Source organism: Rhinatrema bivittatum, chromosome 3, assembly GCF_901001135.1.
Source record: "Rhinatrema bivittatum chromosome 3, aRhiBiv1.1, whole genome shotgun sequence".
Classification (NCBI taxonomy): Eukaryota; Metazoa; Chordata; class Amphibia; order Gymnophiona; family Rhinatrematidae; genus Rhinatrema; species Rhinatrema bivittatum.
Window position 1 is genome coordinate 111982408 of NC_042617.1, and position 26023 is coordinate 112008430.

At 44.8% G+C, this 26023-nt stretch overlaps 1 protein-coding gene across 5 annotated transcripts in view; it reads right to left on the minus strand.

Annotated features, from left to right (window-relative positions):
• LOC115087006 overlaps positions 1-26023 on the minus strand; it is a 326242-nt gene that overhangs the window by 38015 nt on the left and 262204 nt on the right. For 4 of the 5 annotated variants that reach the window (XM_029593593.1, XM_029593595.1, XM_029593598.1 and 1 more), the window contains 2 exons: positions 17009-17124; positions 3455-3594 (listed from right to left, as the gene is read on the minus strand). In XM_029593593.1, coding sequence (XP_029449453.1) covers positions 3455-3594; positions 17009-17124 — 256 coding nt within the window. The remainder of the gene's footprint in view (positions 1-3454; positions 3595-17008; positions 17125-26023) is intronic. The other variant, XM_029593596.1, reaches the window with a different exon arrangement.

Here is a 26023-nt window from a genome sequence, read left to right on the forward strand (position 1 = left end):
CCCAGGAAGGAGAATAAGCAGGAGTGCTAATTCTGGTCGCCGCATCTCAAAAAAGATATAGTTGCGATGGAGAAGGTACAGAGAAGGGCAACCAAAATGATAAAGGGGATGGAACAGCTCCCCTATGAGGAAAGGCTGAAGAGGTTAGGGCTGTTCAGCTTGGAGAAGAGACGGCTGAGGGGGGATATGATAGAGGTCTTTAAGATCATGAGAGGTCTTGAACGAGTAGATGTGACTCGGTTATTTACACTTTTGAATAATAGAAGGACTAGGGGGCATTCCATGAAGTTAGCAAGTAACACATTTAAGACTAATCGGAGAAAATTCTTTTTCACTCAACGCACAATAAAGCTCTGGAATTTGTTGCCAGAGAAGGTCGTTAGTGCAGTTAGTGTAGCTGGGTTCAAAAAAGGTTTGGATAAGTTCTTGGAGGAGAAGTCCATTAATGGCTATTAATCAATTATACTTAGGGAATAGCCACTGCTATTAATTGCATCAGTAGCATGGGTTCTTCTTAGTGTTTGGGTAATTGCCAGGTTCTTGTGGCCTGGTTTTTGGCCTCTGTTGGAAACAGGATGCTGGGCTTGATGGACCCTTGGTCTGTCCCAGCATGGCAATTTCTTATGTTCTTATGTTCTTAAGAATAAAAAGATGGGAAAATCTTCCAAATGCAGAATCAGAGCCCGAGTATGAGGACCTGGGAGTTGTTTTCAGAACTCCCATGCATGGGTGTTCTGATTACAAGGTTTCCAGGTCAACTTTCCCTCAAACCTTTCTATTCAGAGCATCATAAAAATCTGCTGTAAGCCCTGTCATACCTTCTGCTGCCTTGATGGCACCGGAAACCATTTCTGAGCACAATCCAGGCATTCTGGTAGATTCCACAACAGACACAAAAAGAGTTAACTCCTCTAAATATGCAAATGTGTCTTGGAATATTTTGGGACACTTTGAGGCATCTGAGCTAGGTGCTGATTCTGGGACCTTTGTGATAAAAAGCTGAATGTTCCCATCCTTGGAATTCTCAACAGTTCTTCCCTTTCCTCTTCATCATATCAAGGAGGGAGAGAACAAAGTCAAAATCAGGAAAAGGAAAAATAAAGAAAAATTTTTCCAAGGACTATAGAAAGAAAATATAATGGCAGATAAGGACCATAAGGCTCACCTACTCTGCCCAATTTAATTTCTCTTTCATTGCCTTAGGCCTCATTTGATCTCTGCCTTTCTCTTCACTCCTTTGTAACTAAGGATGCACTGTGCATATGGGTTCTTGAATTCTGTTCCTTTTTGTTGTTTCAACCATCACAGAAAGGAGGCTATTCCATATATAGTGGAGTCTTCCTTTCACGCTACCAGTAAGCCCTGGGTTCTCAGATGGCAGCCAGTTAGAGTAGGATGGTTTATGGGGAGGGTCCATTCAAATACAGCTCCTCTTTCTGTAGGGTCTGGAATGGCCAACCCCTGTGAGTCTTTATAGCAGTGCTCTGGCTAAAGCTCTGGAAGCAATCCCTTTTGTTTTGCACAAGTTAAGGAGGTAAATAGGAGCTTATCCTTTGTTGTTTTACAGGCCCAGTCAGAGGAGCCAAGCAAGCCCTGTTTGCTGGTCCTGACTAGCAGGCTGATATAGTACAGTGTGCTCAGGTGGAGTGCACTGTTAACCGGCATTTGGACGTGCGCTTTGGATGTGCTAGCTTTACCCCTTATTCAGTAAGGGGTAATAGCACGTCGAAAATGCGCGTCCAACCCCCCAGAGACTAATAGCGCCCGCAACATGCAAATGTATGTTGATGGCCCTATTAGTCATTCCCGCGCGATACAGTAAGTAAAATGTGCAGCCAAGCCGCACATTTTACTTTAAGAAATTAGCGCCTACCCAAAGGTAGGCGTTAATTTCTGCCGGCACCAGAAAAGCAGTAAAAACTGCTTTTCTGTACACCCTCCGACTTAATATCATGGCGATATTAAGTCGGAGGCCCCCCAAATTTAAAAAAGTTAAAAATAAATAAATAAAAAATTTTAAATTGGCCCGCAGCTCGTGGGTTGAAAACCGGACGCTCAATTTTGCCGGCGTCCGGTTTCCGAACCCGTGGCTGTCAGCGGGTTTGAGAACCGACGCCGGCAAAATTGAGCGACAGCTGTCAAACTCGCTGACAGCCTCCGCTTCCATCAAAAAAGAGGCGCTAGGGACAAACTAGTGTCCCTAGCGTCTCTTTTTACCGTGGGCCCTAATTTAAATAAATTAAGTTACTGAATCGCGTGCACAGGAGAGTGGCCTGTGCACTCTCCCGCGTGGTTTACTGTATTGGCCCGTAGGTTTGGGAGGGGTTTTCCTTTCCAGGCCACTCCCTGGCTGTTTGTATTTTTTTCCTCTGGGTACATTTTTTGGAATTTACTATTTTAAGAGGTGGGAGACTTGCAGGAGCCTGTACACCACCTGGACCCAGGGAACAGAGAACCATGTGTCTGGGGCTGTGCAGGTTAGGGAAGACCTGCCCCTGAAGTGATGGGGACTTGCAGCAAGAATACTCTCCACTGTTATTCTCAATTTTGGAAGATTTGGTTTCAAGATCCAGGAGGAAGTTCTGACTGTCCTTCTTTCCTGACTGAAGCACAGAGTCCTGGAAAGGTTCAAGCCCCGAAGAGTAACACAAATACTTTCATGGTCTCATCAGATAGCAATCCGCAATGGGGATGAGGGTTACGCATACATGCATCACCCTTTCATGAACACATATTTTCTAATGTTACCCTTGAGTCCCTCTTTGAGCCATCCCATGACTGCTTGTGCTGGAACATTCTTTCTTCTGAAAAAGGTTCTCTTATTGTTTATTATTTATGCCTTTGAGATATTTGAATGCCTTTAGCATATCCCTGTATTTTCTCTAAAACAAGACTTCTCAAACATGTCCTGGGCTCTCCCCCCCAGCCAGTTGGGTTTTCAGGATATCCACAATGAATATATATGAGAGGAATTTGAATACAATGGAAATAAGTGCTAATTTATATTATGCACATTCAATGTGAATAAACTGAAAACCCAATTGGAGTAGGGTCCCTTAGGACAGGTTGAGAAGCCTATTCTAGAGTACGCACATACTACTAACCATAAATTCTACTAGTTATCATTTCTATAGTGCTACTGGATATAAGCAGCACAATATATGTTTAGGTCCTTAAGTCTCGAAAGATTTTTGATGTAGACCCTGCACCATTTTGGCAGCCCTGTCCTCGACTGCCTCTACTCTGTCTATATCCTTTCACATCACTAGCTTGATTGTCTATGCCCATCTAGGATTCTCCACAATATTTCACTTTTTAGTAGAAAGCTTTAAAGCACAAATAAATGGGAGCAGTTTAGAATAATACTCATATGGCCATCTGCCTTAAACAGAAAACTTTTTTTGAAATATTTATGTTATACTTTATGTAGCCCTGAAGAGAACAAAATGTGTACCTCTGGTGCCATCATAATAACGTCTTGATAAAGATGACAAGCATCAGTTATTGTTTCATTGGTGCGAGACAGAGCACGTGCCAGGCCCAAGCGATGCAAATAAGAAACTCGATTTATGTGCACTGGATAAGAGGAGGTATCTGCAATAGAAATAAATCTCTATTTGGTGTACTGTATGACTGAATAATGTGAGCTGGGTTTATAGCTGCTGAAATATCTGGTAAGAGAACTGTACATACACTTACAAAAAACTGTCTAAATGTTACTATTACAGCTGCTAATAATTAACACAAGGATACAAATCATGGGGTGCATTTTTGAAGGCTAGTTGAGAAATAACTGCGTACAATAGGGAGCAACTGGGATAGATTTGCTGAATAAATATTACTGGATTTGAATTGCTTGAAAGTATGTGTATACTTTAGCAATGCATGTACTTTTAGCAGCATTAAAAAGTGTGCTCTGGAAGGACAGTTTTGGGACATGGCTGGAAACTATGTGGGTACTTTCTTTTTTGACTCAGAAACTTCCTTCTGTTCCTTTGGGCCTCCAGCTCAGTCAGGACGAAAACTGGGATCTGGTGTCATGAGTCTTCATTCACAGCTACCTGGGCATATTTTCTTATTTTATATCCCCTTACAACTTATGGTCCAGTCATTGAAAGGACAGTCCTCAGCAGAAGGCCATGCATCCTGTCTCTGTTCAGAGCCCTGCAATCACGGGCCCTAAATCCAGCCACTTGGTGTCACCATTGCACAATGACTGGGACTCTCTCTACCCCCTTCAGGGGCTATGTACACTGCCTCTGAAACATCTCCAGTCTCAGCTGACCCAGGGAGCAGAAGGCCTGAGTCTGGAATCAAACCTAGATCCTTGAGCATGGCAATGTACAGCACAACACTGCCACTGGGCCACCCCACGTGTACATGTAAGTTTTAAAAATATGTGTTGCTTGACCTGGTACTCAGTGGTAGTTCTGAACTGTACACTGACATATAGAATGTCCTCCGGTTCAATTCCTAGACTGGGCCTTCCACACCCTGCTGAGGATGCCACAGGGTAGCATTTGTAGTCTCTGTGGGTGAAGGTAGTAATGGTCATTATTAAGGTGATTCTTGGTGGGCAGATTTAGAGCCCATGATAAAGGATTCTGGAAGGAGCTCTGGAGCATGGCTCCTGGATTGTAATGTTCAGGCTAGGGCCTATTAAAATAAGGAGAAAATCCTGGAAGGTTTTGAATGAAGGCTCATGGCACCAGAATCCAAGCCCTTGTTCTGATTGAGCTGGAAGAAAAAAGGAGAAAGGAGGAATGACTGTGTCAAATAACAAAACAGTGTATGTGTGTAGTAGGTATGCTACAAACAGGTATACTTTGTACAGTTGTCACCACTGTGTAAGTGTACACACATTCTTTTTAACCATATGTAGGGACCTTGTATTTGAAAATCAGATGGGTTTTTGCAGGCTGAAAATTGTGTGTCTGCTTTTGCTGTTAGAGGCCCTATTAAAAATGTACTCTTGTAAGTCATAGTGATAGCGTTCGTTATGCGACCAGAAACATGCTATTCCAATAAACAGCAATTGCACCTCTGGGAGGTTTAACATAATTTCAGTCTTGGCGTGTGCATGAAACTTCTCTTAATTGGTCTGCTTTTAAATGGAACCTATAGGTTAAAGCAAGAATAGGCAACTCCAGTCCTCAGGTGCTGCAAGTTGGTTGGGATTTCTGGATATCCATAATGAATATGCATTTGCATTCAGTGGAGGCAGTGCATGCAAATGCATGTCATGCATATTCAGTGTGGATACCCTGAAAATCTGACTAGCATTAGCCCAGGGATAGGCCCAGAGTTACTTACCCCTGGGCTAATGCATGGTAGCGCAGAGCTTTAGAAGCCATATGGGTCCTGGAGAAACTTGGAATTTTTGTAGGCTGTGAACTTTTCTGTTTATCCAATAAAAGGTATGTTATAGTACATGAGCTTTCAAAGTCACATAGATTCCTTTTTCAGAAATGTCACACTTGAAGAAAGGATGCAAGTGTTCTCAAACATTCAAGTGCTAAATTTTTTCTCCAACTGATGAGTTACAGCACCACAAAGCAACATTTTACTGGTCTCATTAGAAATGTTCCAATCAAAAGCATAATCTTTTATAGCCAGAAAAGAGAGAGAGTTAAGTGTAACGGCCAGACAATGGGCACAGCATCACAGAAGAATCAAAAACATTTTGAAACTAGTAAATCACACACCTAACAAGCTATCTGAGCAAACATAGTAACTTTATGGTCCATGAATATAAGGTTTTGCAAGCTACAATGGTCCTGATGCATGATGGAAACACAAAGGTCCATATTCAGAAGCATTTAGACAGGTAGCTTGGAAGTTATGGGGCGGATTTTCAGAGCCCTGCTCGCCGGTAAGCCTATTTTACATAGGCCTACCGGCGCGCGCAGAGCCCCGGGACTTGCGTAAGTCCCGGGGTTTTCGGAGGGGGCGTGTCGGGGGGCGGGCCCGAACCGCGCGGCGTTTTCGGGGCATGTCGGGAGTGTTCCGGGGGCGGGCCGGGGGCGTGGCCGCGCCCTCCGGACCCGCCCCCAGGTCGCGTCCCGGCGCGCAGGAGGCCCGCTGACGCGCGGGGATTTACGCCTCCCTCTGGGAGGCGTAAATCCCCCGACAAAGGTAAGGGGGGGCTTAGACAGGGCCGGGTGGGTGGATTAGGTAGGGGAAGGGAGGGGAAGGTGAGGGGAGGGCAAAAGGAAGTTCCTTCCGAGGCCGCTCCGATTTCGGAGCGGCCTCTGAGGGAACGGGGGTAGGCTGTGCGGCTCGGCGCGCGCCGGCTATACAAAATTGATAGCCTTGCGCGCGCCGATCCAGGTTTTTAGCAGATACGCGCGGCTCCGCACGTATCTACTAAAATCCAGCGTACTTTTGTTTGCGCCTGGAGCGCAAACAAAAGTAGGCCTATTCGCGGAGTATGAAAATCCGCCCCTATCTGTGTTTACTAATGAGGATATTGGGGAGATACCAGTTCCTAGATAGTTTTCAAGGGTGATGAGTCAGATGAGGTGAACCAAATCACTGTGAACTTGAAAGATATAGTAGGCCAGATTGACAAACTAAAGAGTAATAAATCACCTGGACCGGATGGTATGCATCTTAGGGTTCTGAAGGAACTCAAAAATTAAATTCCAGATCTATTAGTTAAAATTTGTAACTTATCATTAAAATCATCCATTATACCTGAAGACTGGAGGGTGGCCAATGTAATCCAATTATTTAAAAAGGCCTCCAGGGGCGATCCGGGAAACTATAGACCAGTAAGCCTGACTTCAGTGCTGGGAAAAATAGTGGAAACTATTTTAAAGATCAAAATCACAGAGCATATAGAAAGACATGGTTTTATGTATACAGTCAACATGGATTTATCCAAGGGAAGTCTTGCTTCACAAATCTGCATCATTTTTTTGAAGGGGTTAATAAACATGTGGATAAAGGTGAACTGGTAGATGTAGTGTATTTGGATTTTCAGAAGGCGTTTGACAAAGTCCCTCATGAGAGGCTTCTATGAAAACTAAAAAGTCATGGGATAGGAGGCGATGTCCTTTCATGGATTACACTGGTTAAAGGACAGGAAACAGAGAGTAGGATTACATGGTCAATTTTCTCAGTGGAAAAGGGTAAACAGTGGAGTGCCTCAGGGATCTGTACTTGGACCTGTGCTTTTCAATATATTTATAAATGATCTGGAAAGGAATACGATGAGTGAGGTTATCAAATTTGCAGATGATACAAAATTATTCATAGTAGTTAAATCACAAGCGGATTGTGATACATTGCAGGAGGACCTTGCGAGACTGGAAGATTGGGCATCCAACTGGCAGATGAAATTTAATGTGGACAAGTGCAAGGTGTTGTATATAGGGAAAAATAACCCTTGCTGTAGTTACATGATGTTAGGTTTCTTATTAGGAGCTACCACCCAGGAAAAAGATCTAGGCATCATAGTGGATAATACTTTGAAATCGTCGGCTCAATGTTTTGCAGCAGTCTAAAAAGCAAACAGAATATTAGGAATTATTAAGAAGGGAATGGTTAATAAAACGGAAAATGTCATAATGCCTCTGTATCACTCTATGGTGAGACCGCACCTTGAGTACTGTGTACAATTCTGGTTGCCGCATCTCCAAAAAGATATAGTTGCAATGGAGAAGGTACAGAGAAGGGCGACCAGAATGATGAAGAGAATGGAACAGCTCCCCTATGAGGAAAGGTGAAGAGGTTACGGCTGTTCAGCTTGGAGAAGAGACGGCTGAGGGGGGATATAATAGAGGTCTTTAAAATCATGAGAGGTCTTGAATGAGTAGATGTAAATCAGTTATTTACACTTTTGGATAATAGACGGATGAGGGGGCACCCCTTGAAGTTAGCAAGAAGCACATTTAAGACTAATCGGAGAAAGTTCTTTTTCACTCAACGCACAATTAAGCTCTGGAATTTGTTGCCAGAGGATGTGGTTAGTGCAATTAATGTAGCTGGCTTTAAAAAAGGTTTGGATAAGTTCTTGCAGGAGAAGTCAATTAACTGCTATTAATCCAGTTGACATAAGGAATGGCCTCTGCTATTACTGGCATCAGTACCATGGGATCTTCTTAGTGTTTGGGTACTTGCCAGGTTCTTGTGACCTGGTTTGGCCTCTGTTGGAAACAGGATGCTGGGCTTGATGGACCCTTGGTCTGACCCAGCATGGCAATTTCTTATGTTCTTATGAAAATGAATATTTGGACACTTAGCCGGCTATATGTTGGCTGGCTAATAAGTTAGCCAGCTAGAATTTAAATGGCTAAGTTAGGGACATTCTGAGGATGTAACTGGGAGGAGTTGAATTAGGTGGCTAAGTTATCCAGCTATCTCCGATATTCAGAGTTGACTGGCTAACTTACTGACTAAATCTGATCGGGCCAAAGAGCTGTCCTATAGTTAGCCAGATAAAGTTAGCTGGCTATGTTCAATCGTGTGGATACACTTCTGAAAATACCTCAAAGGTTAGACAGATAAGTTTATCCAGCTAATTTTGCTATCCAGATAGTGACTGAATATGGACTTCACAGTGTTCAATATTTCCCACTTTTAAGTTGCTCTTATATGGCAGCTCTCATTTATTGCTACCTGTTTTAATTGTTCATCCTTGTTTCAACATTCCCACTCAATGCTGGAAAATGACTGGAAATAATATGGAACTTCTGTATTTTATTACCCTATTCCAGGTCTCTGGTGCACTTTCAGAAATCTTCAAATAGCCACAAACACAACACTTTTGTTATCCCCTTCATCCTTCTCCTTTTTTTTTTGTTGGTGGGTAATGCTCCACTGTCTTCCTGCAACCCCCATCATTTAGTTTAAATGCCTTATGGCATAGGATTTGAATTTATCCCTTAGTATCCTTTTTCCTGCCACAGACAGATGTAAGTCATCTTTGACATAGAGACCTTTTTTATTCCATAAATTGCCCTAGCCTCCGATATATCCAAAACTTGCACCACATTTTGAGCCTTGTATAGGAAAATTGGTTCTTACCTGCTAATTTTCGTTCCTGTAGTATCATAATCCGCTATGTTGGTGGGAGGAGCAATCAGATAGGAGTAGCAATCTGATGTATTCCATAGGCGGAGTAGCAATCTGTTGTATAGACTGCTGGAGATAGTAGTGAGTGGAAAAATCCCGAGAGGGACCACTGGCTAGGCTTAGAGTATGGAGACAGACACACACTAGTTCTTTTATTAAACAGGTCTTGAAACCACCAGAGGTGGCAGTAGTGAGCTGTAGTGCCCGGCAGGGCTGAAGTCCCTCAGATACTGGAACAGCGATCCCTGGATGGCTGAGCTGTTGAGAAACTGTAGACAGTGAGTAGGCAGGGTATGCAGAGTTCATGAACAGAACTTAGATGACAACACTCACATATTGGTCTCAGGGAGCTCAGGAGCTGGAAAGGATAGGCCCTCAAGGAACGAGTACCTGGTTCCAGGGAAAGCTCTGAGAGAGCGATGGTAACTCACAATGATGTAGACAGTGATGGCTTCCAGGCAGAAGAGAATCAGCAGATAGTCAGGAACGAGGGCCCTCGAGGAGCGAGTACCGGTTCCTGTCAGTAACCTGAAAGGCAAAGAGAGAGCGAGGCCCCTGAGGAGCGAGTACCTCTGGTAAGTCCGAGGAGGCAGAGTAGCTAGAACGAATCCTTGCTAACTCAGTTTGTTAGCGATATCAGAGACCTTTAAATATTGGAAGCGGATGACGTCATCTCAGGGGGACGCTCCTGAGGTTTGCGCCCTTGCTGGTACTTCAATCAGGGCGTGCGCGCGCACCTAGGCTTCAGGCAACATGGCGGATCTGCAGCGTCGAGCCGGTTCAGGGATGCCGGAGAGAGACGGCAGGGAGACACCGCGGCAGCCAGCCATCCTTCAGACCTGGAGGGAGTTGCCACAGAGGTAAAGAGGGCAGAGTGGAGACGTCAGGCAGCGACGGTCGCAACAGTACCTCCTTTCAAAGGGCGATCTCCTCTTCGGGTATCGGTTTAGGTTTTGAAGGATGCGCGAGGTGGAACTGACGAAGCATCTCTTTGTCCAAGATATTAGTCTGAGTCTCCCAAGAGATAATGTTGGGGCCGAAACCCTCCCAAATCAGAAGGTATTCAAAAGTCTTGCCTCTTATACGAACATCCAGAATCTCTTTGATCTTAATCTCTAAGTCGTCTTCTGCATCGATGACAAGTGGATCTTGGAAAAATTTTGTTTGTAGATATCAGCAGCAATGGAATGAGCTGCTGTGGACGTCACTGAGGGATTCAGTGGAAGTGGCGGTGATAGGGAACGTCCAGAAACCACTTCAATTGGTAATTCTCCAGTAGATGTTGCTGGATGAGAGTTGATGGCATCGCCGGCAGATACAGACTGACTGGATGCCAAGGGTATCTTCTTCGGGTCTATTGTGTGCTGTAGTTCATCAGGCACATCTTCTGAGTGAAACGAGCATGACAGAGCGTCTGCTCTGGTGTTTCGATCTCCAGGTCGGAACTTAAGCACAAAATCAAAACGGTTGAAAAATAAAGAGCATCTGGCCTGTTTGTAATTCAAACGTTGTGAGTGGCAGAGATACTCAAGGTTCTTATGATCCGTGAAGACGATTATTTGATGTTGAGCGCCTTCGAGCCAAGGCCGGCACTCCTCAAATGCCAGTTTTATTGCCAGGAACTCCTTGTCGCCGATCCCGTAGTTCTTCTCAGCTGGAGAAAATCTTTGTGAGAAGAATGAACAGGGTCGTAAGGTTTTTGAGTCTCCTGCTTGGCTCAACACAGCCCCTACACCTACATCTGAAGCATCAACTTCAACTATGAAGGGCTTGTTGGGGTCTGGATGCCACAAGCATGGTTCTGTGGAGAAGATGATCTTCAATTTCTCGAACGTGGAAATGGCCTCTGCTGACCATTTTGAAGCGTTGGCACCCTTGCGAGTTATTGCTGTCAAGGGTACAGTTAAGGAGGAATAGTTCTTAATAAAGCTTCGATAATAGTTGGTAAACCCCAGAAATCTCCTTAAAACCTTCAGACTGGTAGGTCGGGACCAATTCTTGATACTTTCAAGTTTGTGAGGGTCCATTTGGAAACCTTCTTTTGACACTATGTAGCCTAAAAAAGGCACAGAGTCTTTATGAATTTCACACTTGGAGAGTTTGGCATACAGCTGGTGTTCGCGGAGACGGTAGAGTACTTGCTTGACATCTGCAATGTGGGTATCCACAACCTGGGAGAATATTAATATGTCATCCAGGTAGACCACAACATTCTTGTACAGCAGGTCCTGCAAGATGTCATTCATCATATCTTGGAAAATGGCGGGTGCTTTGCACAACCCGAACGACATTACAAAATACTCAAAGTGACCGTCTCGCGTATTGAAGGCTGTTTTCCATTCATCGCCGTCCAAATGTGAATGAGGTTGTAGGCCCCCTTCAGGTCAAGCTTTGAAAATATCTTTGCCCCTTGCAGCCTGTCAAACAGCTCCAAGATTAACGGCAAGGGGTAACGGTCTTTGATAGTGATTTCATTCAGACCTCGGTAGTCGATACATGGCCGTAGGGTACCGTCCTTCTTCCCTACAAAGAAAAAGCCTGCGCCGGCTGGCGATTTAGATGGTCGGATAAAGCACTCCTGGAGATTTTCCTCAATGTATTCCGACATTGCTTTATTCTCAAGCGCAGAGAGAGGATACACTCGTCCTTTCGGTGGCTCGGTATTGGGCTTCAGTCTTATGGCACAGTCATTAGGCCTATGTGGAGGAAGAATATCAGCCACTTCTTTGGAGAACACATCCCCAAAGGATGCGTAGTGGGGCGGCAGTCCTGGCATCGCTGGAGTCGTAGGCATGCATATGATAGGCGAGATCTCCTTCAGGCACTTACCATGACATTCTGGGCTCCATCGTGAGAGATCCAGGGATGCCCAGTCAAATTGGGGCTGGTGCACTTGCAGCCAGGGTAATCCCAGGACAACAGGGTGCATAGCATTTTCCAGTACAAAGAAAGAAATAGATTCCATATGGAGTGCTCCAGTGCGAAGAGTAACTGGTACGGTTTCGCAAGTTACGTTGCCCAGTAAGAGCTCCCCGTGAATGGACGATAATAGTAGTGGATCTTTTAATGTGATGAGAGGGATCCTCAAGTATTCCACTAAATGTCTGAGAATGAAGTTGCCTCCTGCCCCTGAGTCCACCAAGGCAGGAGTCTAAACCGTAACTGGTCCGTAGGTTAAGGAGACTGGGAGAGAGAGTGAAGGAGAGGACGTGGTAAGGCCTAGGAACAGTCTTCCTGCAGAACTTAGGCCTGTCCATTTATCGGACAAAATGGAGCAAGTAGAGACATCATGGCTGGACTGACCACAGTACATGCATAGGACACACTTCTTCCGAAATCTTCTCTCCTTGGAGGTCAAGTGTCCATGACCAAGTTGCATCAGTTCATCAGTATCAGCAGCGGATGTTAGTGGAACCATCCGAGGTGCATTGGTAGCACTGGCCTGTTTCAACCCTGGTAACACCTTAGGCTGGAATTCCTTCACCTTGTCCCGGAGCTGATGATCAATCCGAGTCTCCAAAGCTACTAATTCGTCCAGTGAGTCAGGTGTCTGGCGAGCGGCCAGCTTGTCCTTCAAATGGGTATCCAGGCCTCTGCAGAAGAGTGTCTTGAGACATTTGGGGTCCCAGCGGAGTTCTGCTGCAAGAGTCTTGAATTCTATGGCGAATTCAGCCAATGATCTGCTGCCTTGCTTCAAATCCACTAAAGCAGAACCGGCAACAGAGGTTCGCACAGGGTTGTTAAAAACGGATTTAAACAAGTCCATAAATCCTTCTATGTCCTGCAAAATGGGGTCCTTGCATTCCCACAAGGTGGATGCCCATGACAAGCTCTACCATCCAAGTACGAAAGGATGTAGGTGATCTTAGAGAGTTTCGTAGGAAATAAAGATGGTTGTAAAGTAAAGTGCATGCAGCACTGGTTCAAAATGCCCCGGGGCTTCTGGATTTCTCCGGAAAAGCGGATGGGAGCTGCCAGTGGTACAGAAGTCTTCAAAGTTACCTCCTGTAACTGACCTTCATGGTTGGAAGCTGTGCCTTGAACCTTCTGTGTGTGTAGCTGATGAAATGCTGCAGTAAGTTTCTGCAAGGCATCTTGCTGCTCCGAGATGCGCAGGTCATTGGTTCCCAGATGGATGATAATATCAACTTCAGAGTCCTTGCTTTCTTCAGAGAAGGCATTTTGTATTTGTGTCACTTGAGAGGGCATGTGTCTCCACATCACAGGCCTTACTCTACCAGAGACCACAGTAATCCATTTGCTTCTAGGTTGCTGTTAGCTACTTATAAGTGAGGGAGTGGGGGGAGGAACATGTGGGCTGCACACTTGTGAAGGATGGGTGCCTTTGGGTCACGTCTTGTTCTTGCCATTTTCTTTGATCGCATTGACTATTTGAATAGCATTTCTACTGGCCGAAGACCCTGGAAAGCTTTTAACTATAGTGTTCCCCTTGAAAGGAGTTCCCAAATTAGTGCCTCTGATGACTGAGACTCCCAGCACAATGAGCTTGGTCTGATGGCTATTGTTTGTACTCTGGAATTTTTACATTCACTGGGTTTCTTCCTTCTTGTCAAATGCCTCTTCAATCTCCACCGCTTTAGCTTCTTCATTTTGTATTTGTGTCACTTGAGAGGGCATGTGTCTTCTCATCTCAGGTCTTACTCTACCAGAGCCCACAGTAATCCATTTGTCCTGGGTTGCTGTATGCTACTTGTAAGTGGGGGAGAGGGTGACATGTCTTGTCCTACCCAAGCCCACTGTAAACCACTTTTTCATAGGCTTTTGAGTTCTCCTTGGTAAAGGTGAAATGATTCCTGAATTATACTGTAGAGTTGGTGGCCTTCAGTGACTGCTCTCTTCTCCTCAAGTTCAATATCATGTCTCCCTTTTCCCCCCTCATCCTTCTAATTTGACCCCTGGACAGCTCTTTTTAATTTTCTCTGTTTCCTGCATGATTCCTGGTGCTCTCTCTTTCTCATTCCTTCACCCCAATCTTGGATGTTCACTCCCTCCCCTTACCCCTTTCCCCTCACCCAAATCCTTGATCCTCTTCATCTAACCTTCCCTCACAACCCATGTGCCACACTCCCTCCTCCATCCCCTGGTAGGAAAAGAATGAAGCTTCAACCTCATTACCTACTTCTACCAGCTGCTGTCTCTATCATCCTGTTCCTAGTTCTGTGGTTTGAAATGCAGAATGACCTATAGATTCTGTGAAAACTATAGGGCACTGCAGGGTTCAATTCATGGAACTATGAATAATGTGGCAGAGTCTGCAGTTGGCAGGAGGCAGATATAATGTTCCTCTCTCCTCCTTTTGGCTGTAGGAAGAGAGAGAGGGAGAACCAAAGATTAGAGGGGAGGGAGGGGAAGAAGAATACATGGATAAGAATGTGAAACAGAGGAGGGTTGTGAGGGGAAGGATCTGTGCCCCCAAACCCTACCCATAATACCAGGCCTTAGAGAGCGGTACAACCAGCTAGGGTTTACTTTCATTGCATTCATGGACTTATAGTTCCAATTTGTATGTAATATTGTTTTAAATGTTGCTGTACCTTGGTTGGAAGTTTTTTTTGATTTTTTTTATGATCAAGCAAGTTAAAAATGAAATGAAAAGAAATTTCTTAAGAAACAGGAACTACAAACCCATGCAGGCCCTGGTTGGAAAACCAGGACTGGCTCCTTCTCTCCATACTGACATGGTAAATCCATATACTGCTATGGGAGCGCTGAAGGAGCGGTCCCACTCGAGGGGATTGTGTGCCCTTGAGCCTCGGCACAGTCTCAGACGAATCCAAGAAGCACCGAGGGTAGGCGAGGCACGTCCCAGCATGGGTGAAAGCTGACAGTCCAACCCTCTGCCGGACCTGCATTCTTCTGGAACCAACAATCATGATGTTGGTAATGAACAGTCCTCCGACTGTTCCCGGCCCTTTTGGACCTGCCGCTGAAATGGCAAGAAGCAGCAGGCCGGACTCCGAACAAGGGCAGACGAAGGCTCAGGACAAGGCACTGGAAACGAAGACACAGGAACAAGGCACTGAAGACAAGGACTCAAAAGAGGCAAGGTTCAAGGTATTCAGGCAAGGATTCAGAAGCAAGCGAAGTACTGGGTTGAGCTCTACCACGCAGCGCACCCTACACAGCCACTACCCATGGGCTGGTCGCGGACCACGCTTGACGCGAGGCAGACTCTAGACGAGGTATGACAGGCTGAGGCTGGAACATGGCGAAGATACTGAAGAGGCCTGCACCGGGGCGTGCCCTACACAGCCGCCAGTGGCTGGTCACGGACCACGCTAGGACGGAGCAGATTCAAACAGAGTCTTAGGCATGGACGGAGCAAGCTCAAGTATCCGAGGGCGAGACAGAGTTCAAGACACAGGACCAAGATGGAACTTGGCTCAGGCAAGGATTACAGGACCAAGACAAGACTTGGCTTCAGGCAAGGATACAGGACCAAGACGAGACTTGGCTTCAGGCAGGAGGGTCCCTCCGGAGGCTTGAGATGCGGACATGAAGAAGGATGGCCACGAGGAACCAAGGGTAGTAGGCATCAGGAACGGAACAGGTAACACAGGACATGGAGCTCCAACAAAGAACATGGACCTGACGGAGCGCTGGAAGGCAAGACTTCCAGTAGCAGGAAACTCCGATGCAAGGCAAAGCAGAACTGAGTGAAGCCCTTTTATAGGCCAGAAAGCAGGCAAACTCCCTGGGAGGAGTTCCGATGGGCCACACCTGGCTGGCCCTATAAGTATAGAGAGAAGCTGCGGCCGACCCCTTAGAGAGAAGGATGGGGCCCAAACCAGAAAGTCCAAACTGAGACTGGAGCAAGCCTCAGGAAGGCCCTGAGGACATCGAAGGCCTCCCAGGCCGTGGAGCAAAATCTGGAAAGCCAGTTCAGGCGAGGCCCCGGCTTCAGAGCGGCCTCCAGAGGAAGGTGAGAGGCCTCCCATGGCTCCAGCTACGGGCAGGAATCGTAACATATGAGGCTAAATAAGAAGATGGTAGGAATGTAGACCTGAAGAGGTAGATATAGGATATGGGAATTAGAAATAAGTTAGAGGATAAACAGAGATAAAAAGGGAAGAAATGGAATGAAGGAGAGTAAGAGATGGGCATGTTCCCAGAGAACTGCATGGCAAAACTGGCAGGTGAAACAAGCTCTGTTTTTTTTCTGTATTACATGTATGAATGTGTTAATACTACTGTTCATTTCTTTTTTGATCCCTCAGTTTCCTCTTGCTCCTTTATACTTCCACTCAGTCACAACCAGAGCTGGGATCTGGTGCCATGAGCCTTTCTTCGCAACAACCTGGAGGTCTTCACTTTGAAATTTGCAGGGTTACAAAGTACACACAGTGATTTACTCTTCCTTAAAGTGCTGGTAGAATTTTGCTAGAAAAGTACGCACACGGATTTGAAAATGCAATTTATGGGTGCATGTTTCCTAACAGAAATATTTACTCAATTACATGGTGATTCAACCAAATGTCCTATTTGTATATTTTCTTAAAAGCTCTGAGTTTCTTTTAAGACAGATACATGCATGTTCATTAACATTTTTACATTTAAAGCTGCATTTTGCTTTCCCTGTTTCATTATGCTATATGAAATGATTTCTATTAAGTTATTTGATTATGCATCTTTATGATAAAATATAAGTTTGTAAAAAACAAAAGATCAAACAGAACAGACTTTTTATAAATTACACAGTCCAGTCCTCACTTCATTTTCTTCAACTAGAAGTAAAAGCAGATTGAAACCAGTTTAAAATTGACAAATTAACTGTCTTCAGTTATCTCAGAATATTTGCAAAATGTGGGTAAAGTTACTGAGAACAGTACTGTATAGTTTACTACATTGTTGAGTTTCATATGAGTGGCTTTAATGCATCGTGCAGATAGTGTACAATGAAATGTTTTACCTTGAATGGTGACAGATTTGACCTCAGGCTCTGGAGCTGCTGGTTTTTCTGCTGCAGTGGGTGGGGAGGCACCGTTCTCTGTGGTATCAGCTAAAGAGCCAGTGATGCCCCGTCCCCTGGTGGAGATATGTGTACGGTGCAGGCATTTAGTCATGGATGAGGAAAGTTCAATACAAAAGCAAAATGACTACATATGAAAAGCCCTAAATGAGAGGGGGGGGGGGGGGGAGAAACTCTGGTTCTTGTCAGCCACAAAGAGATTTAGTTTTCAAAATATCCACAAAGAATATTTATCAAATATATCTGTATATGCAATATTGATTTACTGATACTGATGACATATTTGTTGTCTTCCAGTTGTCATTGGTATTTTTCATGTTTTAAGTGTGATGTGATACAGTTCATTCTGCTCACCACATTAGACAGTATTTAAACCAGGAAGGTATATATAAATGTTTTGAATAAATAAATAAATGATGTTCTAAGAACCCAATTCATTTGCATAGGTTGGATATCCTGAAAATCAGTGTGTTTGAAGCTCTTGACAACTAGAGTCTCCTGCCCCTGCCATAAAGTTTTCACAGCGATAGTTAAAACCAATATTGAGGTCAATATTTAAAGCCATTTAGCCAGATTACTCGCAAGTTATCAGGCTATATAGCAAATTTTTGAATATTGAGACACTTATTCAGCTAGATTTTAGTCATTATCATTATTTTAGTCATTATAAAAAAAAAAAGAGGCATTCCAGGGCAGGTCTAAATTATCCAGCTAACTCCGCTGATTTTTATTTCTATCTGGCTAAATTGGCCAGATGACGTTCAGCCTGCTTCAGAGCAGGTCTAAAGTTATTCAGCCACGTATGTCAGGATAACTTTCACCTTAACTGGTTATATTCAAAAGAATATAGCTGGTTAATTGTCAGAGGTTTAAAAAAAAAAGTCCTCTGCGGGCTTCCGGCCCAATTCCTTGACCTCCAGCTGAAATAGGCACAATCTGCCCAGTCGATCTGAGCCTCCCAAGCTCCTCCAAATGTGAAACAAAGATGAAAATATGCCCGGCTGGCACCAGCCTCCCCCCGCTTTCTGCTCCCTCCCCAGTTCTGCAAAATATAAATTCTGTGTTCCCCTCCTCCCCCTCCTTTCCCCTCAACCCCAGCCTTAACCCTCCCAGCCACCCAGTACCTGGATAAAGGTCAATCTGGTCCTGGAACCACGGTATGCTCGTATCACAATCCCTGCAGCTTCTAATTTATTAAAAAGACTTATCAACTTTTCCCTGACATTTTTTTTTCAGTATCATACTGTTTCAGTCTCTCCTCTGCTATCATGTTCTCTGTCTTCTACTGATTACTTCCTATATTGTATTTTCTCTGTCTGTCTCTTTTCCTTTTTGAAGATACCTGTTTCTCTTACATGTCACTTCTTTCATTTTCGCTTCTCCCTATCACTTATTCATGCCGCTCCCTCCTGGTAAATCTGAGGGCACTATTTTCGCTGCCAGTATTGCCTAATGCCTATTGGACCGGCAAGCAGTGGTGGTGATAAGCACCTAATATAAGATGAGGCTTGAAGAGCCTAAGCCTCCCCAAATCCTGGTGGGTTGGTATGCCTCCAGAGATCCCCAGCCATGCATGTATTTGGTAGAATTAGTGGTGCTGAATTGCATATAAGCTTTCTCTGCTATGCTGAGCCAGTTTTTTTGTATGAGCTATGAAATTCTGGGATTAGGGGTGAGATGATGAAAAGAGAGAAAGGACCTGAGATTGCGGAAGAATGGGATTAGAGCCAGGGGAGAAGGTAAGTGACAGGGAAGGAGCTTGACCAAATGAGGGGGAGGGAGAAGAAATTAAAAGAGGGCTTGGGATGGGGTGAGTACAGAGGATGGAAATAGAGTTAGGGAGTGGGTGAAAAACAGAAGGAAAAACAGAAGGGGAAACAGACTTGTGAAGGAGAGAAAATGGGGGAAATGGGGAGGAGGTGAGAGAGAGGGGAAGAAGGACTGAGAAGGTGATGATATTTGTAGATAGAAAGCTTATACGTAGGCAAGAGATGAAAATAGGGAAATTGTAAGGACTGGGAAGGACAATGATGGTAAAAGATAGAGAGATACGATGGGGAGAAGTGAGGGAAGGTGAAAAAAACACATGGAGAAATGGCAAGGACAGATGTAAAAAGATGGGTATAGAAGAGTTTAAAGGGGATGGTTGGGGAAGCAAAGCAGGTTTTCTCTGTGGACATCAAAACAAACAACCATACAAAATGGGTGACCACCCAACAGCACCAAGTTGGGTCATTTTTTCTGTCAAATCCCAGAAAGTTCAACTTTGCTCTTGAGCATGTGTGGGCCTTCTTGCGCTCGTGTGCCCACACACAAATCTCCTCAGTCTTTTTCCAAGCATGGTAAGCTTCCCGAGGAGGAGGGAGGGATTACGTAGCTGTTTGTTTTGCTGTCCACAGAGAACACCTGTTACAGGTAAGCAACTTTGCTTTCTCTGTGGACAGCAAAACAAATAGCCACACAAAATGGGATTCCCCAGCTGAGGATTGCTTTGAACTAGTTTTGATTTTCAAAGGTTTCTTGGCAACCCATTTTATGTATTGAGGGAAATTTTTTTCAAATATTTAAAAATGTTCTTAAGCACTGCTTATTCAAAAAAAACTGTCATTGAATGAGTCCTTATCTAGACAATAATGCTTTGAAAAAGTATGTATAGTTGACCATGTGGCAGTCTTACAAATATTTTGGATTGATGCTGAATTGTGATGTGCCATTGACGTGGCCATTGCGCCTTTATTGTGCATAGTATTTCCAGTGAGATAAGAACATAAGAACATAAGAAAATGCCATACTGGGTCAGACCAAGGGTCCATCAAGCCCAGCATCCTGCTTCCAACAGTGGCCAATCCAGGCCACAAGAACCTGGCAAGTAGCCAAAAACTAAGTCTATTCCATGTTACCATTGCTAATGGCAGTGGCTATTCTCTAGGTGAACTTAATAGCAGGTAATGGATTTCTCCTCCAAGAACTTATCCAATCCTTTTTTAAACACAGCTATACTAACTGCACTAACCACATCCTCTGGCAACAAATTCCAGAGTTTAATTGTGCATTGAGTAAAAAAGAACTTTCTCCGATTAGTTTTAAATGTGCCCCATGCTAACTTCATGGAGTGCCCCCTATCTTTCTACTATCCGAAAGAGTAAATAACCGATTCACATCTACCCGTTCTAGACCTCTCATGATTTTAAACACCTCTATCATATCCCCCCTCAGTCGTCTCTTCTTCAAGCTGAAAAGTCCTAACCTCTTTAGTCTTTCCTCAAAGGGGAGTTGTTCCATTCCCCTTATCATTTTGGTAGCCCTTCTCTGTACCTTCTCCATCGCAATTATATCTTTTTTGAGATGCAGCGACCAGAATTGTACACAGTATTCAAGGTGCGGTCTCACCATGGAGCGATACAGAGGCATTATGACATTTTCCGTTTTATTCACCATTCCCTTTCTAATAATTCCCAACATTCTGTTTTAGGGATGTGAATCGTTTTTTGACGATTTAAAATATCGTCCGATATATTTTAAATCGTCAAAAATCGTTAGGGCCACGATACAATACCAATTCCCCCGATTTATCGTCAAAAAATCGTAAATCGGGGGAAGGGGGAGGGCAGGAAAACCGGCACACTAAAACCCCCTAAAACCCACCCCGACCCTTTAAATTAAATCCCCCACCCTCCCGACCCCCCCCCCAAATGCCTTAAATTACCTGGGGGTCCGTAGCGGCGGTCCGTAGCTTAAATTACCTCCGTAGCCTTAAATTACCTCCGTAGCCTTAAATTACCTGGGGGTCCGTAGCTAAATCGGGGGAAGGGGGAGAGCAGGAAAACCGGCACACTAAATCGTGTAGTCTTCAGCCGGCGCCATTTTGCAAAATGGCCGCCGCAAAATGGCGGCGGCCATAGACCAACACGATTCGACGCAGGAGGTCGTTCCGGACCCCCGCTGGACTTTTGGCAAGTCTTGTGGGGGTCAGGAGGCCCCCCCAAGCTGGCCAAAAGTTCCTGGGGGTCCAGCGGGGGTCCGGGAGCGATCTCCTGCCACGAATCGTTTTCCGTACGGACAATGGCGCTGGCAGGAGATCGACTGCAGGAGGTCGTTCAGCGAGGGTTCCGGACCCCCACTGAACGAGCTCCTGCAGTCGATCTCCTGCCGGCGCCATTTTCCGTACGGACAATGGCGCCGGCCATACGCGTATGGCCGGTGCCATTTTCCGTACGGAAAACGATTCGCGGCAGGAGATCGCTCCTGGACCCCCGCTGGACCCCCAGGAACTTTTGGCCAGCTTGGGGGGGGCCTCCTGACCCCCACAAGACTTGCCAAAAGTCCAGCAGGGGTCCGGAACGACCTCCTGCGTCGAATCGTGTTGGTCTATGGCCGCCGCCATTTTGCGGCGGCCATTTTGCAAAATGGCGCCGGCTGAAGACTACACGATTTAGTGTGCCGGTTTTCCTGCTCTCCCCCTTCCCCCGATTTAGCTACGGACCCCCAGGTAATTTAAGGATACGGAGGTAATTTAAGGCTACGGAGGTAATCTAAGCTACGGACCGCCGCTACGGACCCCCAGGTAATTTAAGGCATTTGGGGGGGGGGTTCGGGAGGGTGGGGGATTTAATTTAAAGGGTCGGGGTGGGTTCTAGGGGGTTTTAGTGTGCCGGGGGTGGGTTTTAGGGTGTTTTAGTGTGCCGCTGGACCCCCAGGTAATTTAAGGCATTTTGGGGGGGGGGTTCGGGAGGGTGGGGGATTTAATTTAAAGGGTCAGGGTGGGTTTTAGGGGGTTTTAGTGTGCTGGTTCACGATTTTAACGATTTTCACGATACCCTAAACACCCAAACGGCGACGATACGATTCCCTCCCCCTCCCAGCCGAAATCGATCGTTAAGACGATCGAGGACACGATTCACATCTCTATTCTGTTTGCTTTTTTGACTGCCGCAGCACACTGAACCGACTATTTCAATGTGTTATCCACTATGACACCTAGATCTCTTTCTTGGGTTGTAGCACCTAATATGGAACCCAACATTGTGTAATTATAGCATGGGTTATTTTTCCCTATATGCATCACCTTGCACTTATCCACATTAAATTTCATCTGCCATTTGGATGCCCAATTTTCCAGTCTCACAAGGTCTTCCTGCAATTTATCACAATCTGCTTGTGATTTAACTACTCTGAACAATTTTGTGTCATCTGCAAATTTGATTATCTCACTCGTCGTATTTCTTTCCAGATCATTTATAAATATATTGAAAAGTAAGGGTCCCAATACAGATCCCTGAGGCACACCACTGTCCACTCCCTTCCACTGAGAAAATTGTCCATTTAATCCTACTCTCTGTTTCCTGTCTTTTAGCCAACCATGTTGATAAGATTTGTATTTTAACAGTTGACCCTATTTAAGTTGCATCATTTGACATGAAAAACTGAGTCAATTTCCTGAGTGATTGAGTTATATCCAAGTAAAACAAGAGGGCTCTTCTGCAGTCCAGGGTATGTAATGCCAATTCAGCTGTTGTCACATGTGATTTAGGAAAGAACATTGGTAGTATTATTTCTTGATTTTAGTGTAATTGTGGGGGGATTATGTGATGCTATGTTAAAGATAGGACGTGTTTCCTGTCTCTCTATGGACCTCCCCTTTAAATGTAATATCATCTGGCGCAGTGGTAGTTTCTTTTCACCAGTTCTGCTGATGTTGAGGTAATAGAAGGTATGTTCTAAATACTGGTAGTTTTTCTTTTGATACCTTTTCATGATGGCATCTAAAAACTTAAGAAAAGATAAAGACAAGGTCACAATCGATGTACCTAAAATGGCTGATGAACCTGAAGAAGATTCATTATCTTCTGCATCAGACTCCCAAGCATCCAATCTGGCGATGGCGGTGGCCACAAATTTGGAGAAATGATTGAGCTCCATCTCTCAGGAAATACAAGTAAATTCGCTGATGATTTTAAAACCCAACTTCATGTCATGCATGGAAGAATTTCTACTACAGAGGATCAGGTCTCAAAATTAGAAACAGTGATGATGTTCAAGCTATGCGCAATGCCTTCCTTATCAAAATCGATGCCCTGGAGAACTGCTCCTGACACAACTTGTGCTTCATAGGGTTTCCTAAAATGCTGCTGGTCTCTTCCCTTCAAGGAACACAGGAGTGCTGGTTAACCTCAGAGCTCTCGCTTTTGGAGGAAGAGGGGCCTTTATTTATTGCATTGAGTGCATTGCATTGAGTGCATTGCTTAGGTCCTTGGGTGGAAAGTGCAGCAAAACCCAGAGTAGTGATCGTAAAACTACTAAACTTTGTTCATAAAATAGAGATCTTACGAGCCTATAGGAAAACCTCCCACCTCACAGCAGAGGTCTCAGCAAAAATGTGGGCATTTACACCCATGTGCACGCAGCTGTTTAAAAGAAGATTCAGATGACTTTCCAATATCCTGCTAACCTGCAGGTGGCTCATCAAGGCAAGCCCATTTTCTTTGAGTCGGTTGAAGCCACTATTGTGTTCTTACAGACTTTGGATGCTTGAAGCAAAAGCATTTCAGTTTTCTTTTTTTTTTTTGCTTCTCTTATTGGCACTGACTGTCTACCCGGGGAAATATCCAGGCCCTGGAAGACTGTTTCTTGTTTATAGTGACTATTTTCTTCCTTTTGAGGCTTAATTAGAATGATTTCCAGATTACAACTTAGTGGGCTTATCTGTTTTTAAGATCCTTCATGCTCGATCTTTAAAATGAGCCTTTTTTTTTATTCACTTCAGGACTGGAAGTCACCATTTGACCATTATTCCAGATTATTTATAATTTATATTGATTTTGGCTGTCTGGAGTACATCATGGAAATGCCTTTGAGATGGATTAGCCTTATTATTTGAAATATGACAGGAAGCTATTACTTTTCATATTCTAAGTTTAATATATTATCCTTAAGTGGATATATGGTGTTGCTACAAGACTTTCGTGGATATTCGTAATTATATTATGTGTGGTTTTTTTCTTTTGAACACAGCATTTATGTATGTCTATTTGAAACAAGAGTATTTTATTTCCCATGTACTTAGATATGATGTTTAATGTAGCTGAGGTGAACTTTTCTAGTCTCATGAAGGGGAGACCCCAAGGTCATCAATGTGACTGGTCACTATGACTGGTGGGGAGAAGTATGTTATTGAGGGAGAGAGGGAAGTTTGGTATATTATACCATTTAGGCCTTTCTTTATCTTACAGATTTTTTTGTTTTTGAGGAGTTGTTGGTATTTGGGGATAGCATTTCACTTGGAACTAGAGAGGTGTCAGCCAGTTTTTGTTGCGCGTCCCGGCTGTGTGGGTGCAGCGACCGGGCCTGCTCACATCGTGCTGCCCTGTGGTGGCAAGGCAAGTGGAGTAGTGGCCAGGAGGAGCCTAGGCTGAGGCACGTCTTGGAGACAGAAGGTGTGGCAATGAGACCCCCAGGCGGCCATCTGTAAGGTCTCCCAATCGATGTGGGTGGAGTGTGTCTGGAGCTAGGGTAAGCCCAAAACCACTGGATGTATAGCCTTCTCCAGGACGAAGAAGGAGATCTCTTCTTCATGGAAAATACCGGTATGTAGCCTCACCGGAGTGGTCATATGGGTAATCTATCCCAGTAAGGTGTCCCCATGGATGGAGAAAATCACCAGCGGTGGCATTTGAGGTAACATCGAGAGGTCCAGTTGGCTGACCAAGTCTGCGAGGATAATGTTTCTCCCAGCTCCGGAGTTGATTAGAGCCTGGGTTGAGGAGGTGCTATGGGAATGATAGTCATGGGTGTGGTGCATTGGGGAGCTGGAGTGGTGTAGCCCAGGGTCATCTCACTGCTGATGCCTAGGCTCTAGAGTTTCCTGGCCTTTTGGGACATTGTGCTAGCATATGCCCCTTGCCGGCGCAGTAAAGACACAGTCCTAAAGACCACCATCACTGTTTCTCTTCTAGGGTAAGTCAGCTCTGGCTGAGCTGTATAGGCTCCCTTCCGTGAGATAGACCCGGTTCAGTAGGCGGAAACAGAATCATGGGCCGGGAGAAGGATGGAGCCAGTGGCACTGTCTTATGACCAGGCTTGACTTCACGAAGATGCTGCTAGAGGCATTGGTCAATACGACCGAAGAGTTCAATAAGGCCCTCCAAGTCTTCAGGCAGCTCCCGAGTGGCCAGTTCATCTTTAATTCTCGAGGATAGCCCATCCAGAAAGATGCTCCTTAGACTATCCTCTTGCCATCCCGGTTCCGAGGCCAGGGTGTGGAACTCCAATGCATATTCCACCAGCAGGCATGAACCCTGACAAAGGTGAAGGAGGTTGGAAGCTGCTGTGGTCTGTTGCCAGACTCATCGAAGACATGCTTAAATTTTATTTATTTATTTATTTATTTAGAACTTTTTATATACCGACAACCATTTGCACATCTTATCGGTTTACAAGTAACTCAACTTTCCGGCAATGCCTTTACAGGGAACAATAACTATGTATACAAGAACTTGCAACTAATATAGAAATGGGGTAACTATTTACAGGTACGATGGTAATTTACAGCAGCAATTTAGTTTCCCAGGTACGGTGGCATATAAACAATAAACTGAGTATAGAGCTGGAAAGACAATAGGAAGTGATGGGAAGTATGAGGGAAAACAAAAGGGTGGAGAAGTGGGTTTCAGAGAGGCGTGTTAACAGGAAGGGGAGAGTAGGGTGGGGTAGGCAGCAAAACGAAGGGTTTGCATTGTGGGGAAGTAGCTGGGGAAAGTACGAGGTTCTTCAAGGGAAGGTATTATATACAGCTCAGGGAGTCATCCGGAGGTAGGTTAATGAGTGAAGGGTATGCCTGTAGGAATAGCCAAGTTTTTAGTTTTTTTTTTTTAATTTGGGGGTAGAAGTTTCGGTGCATAAGTCTGGGGGCATGGAGTTCCACAGGGTCGGACCGGCTAGGGAAAAGGCTCTGTTCAT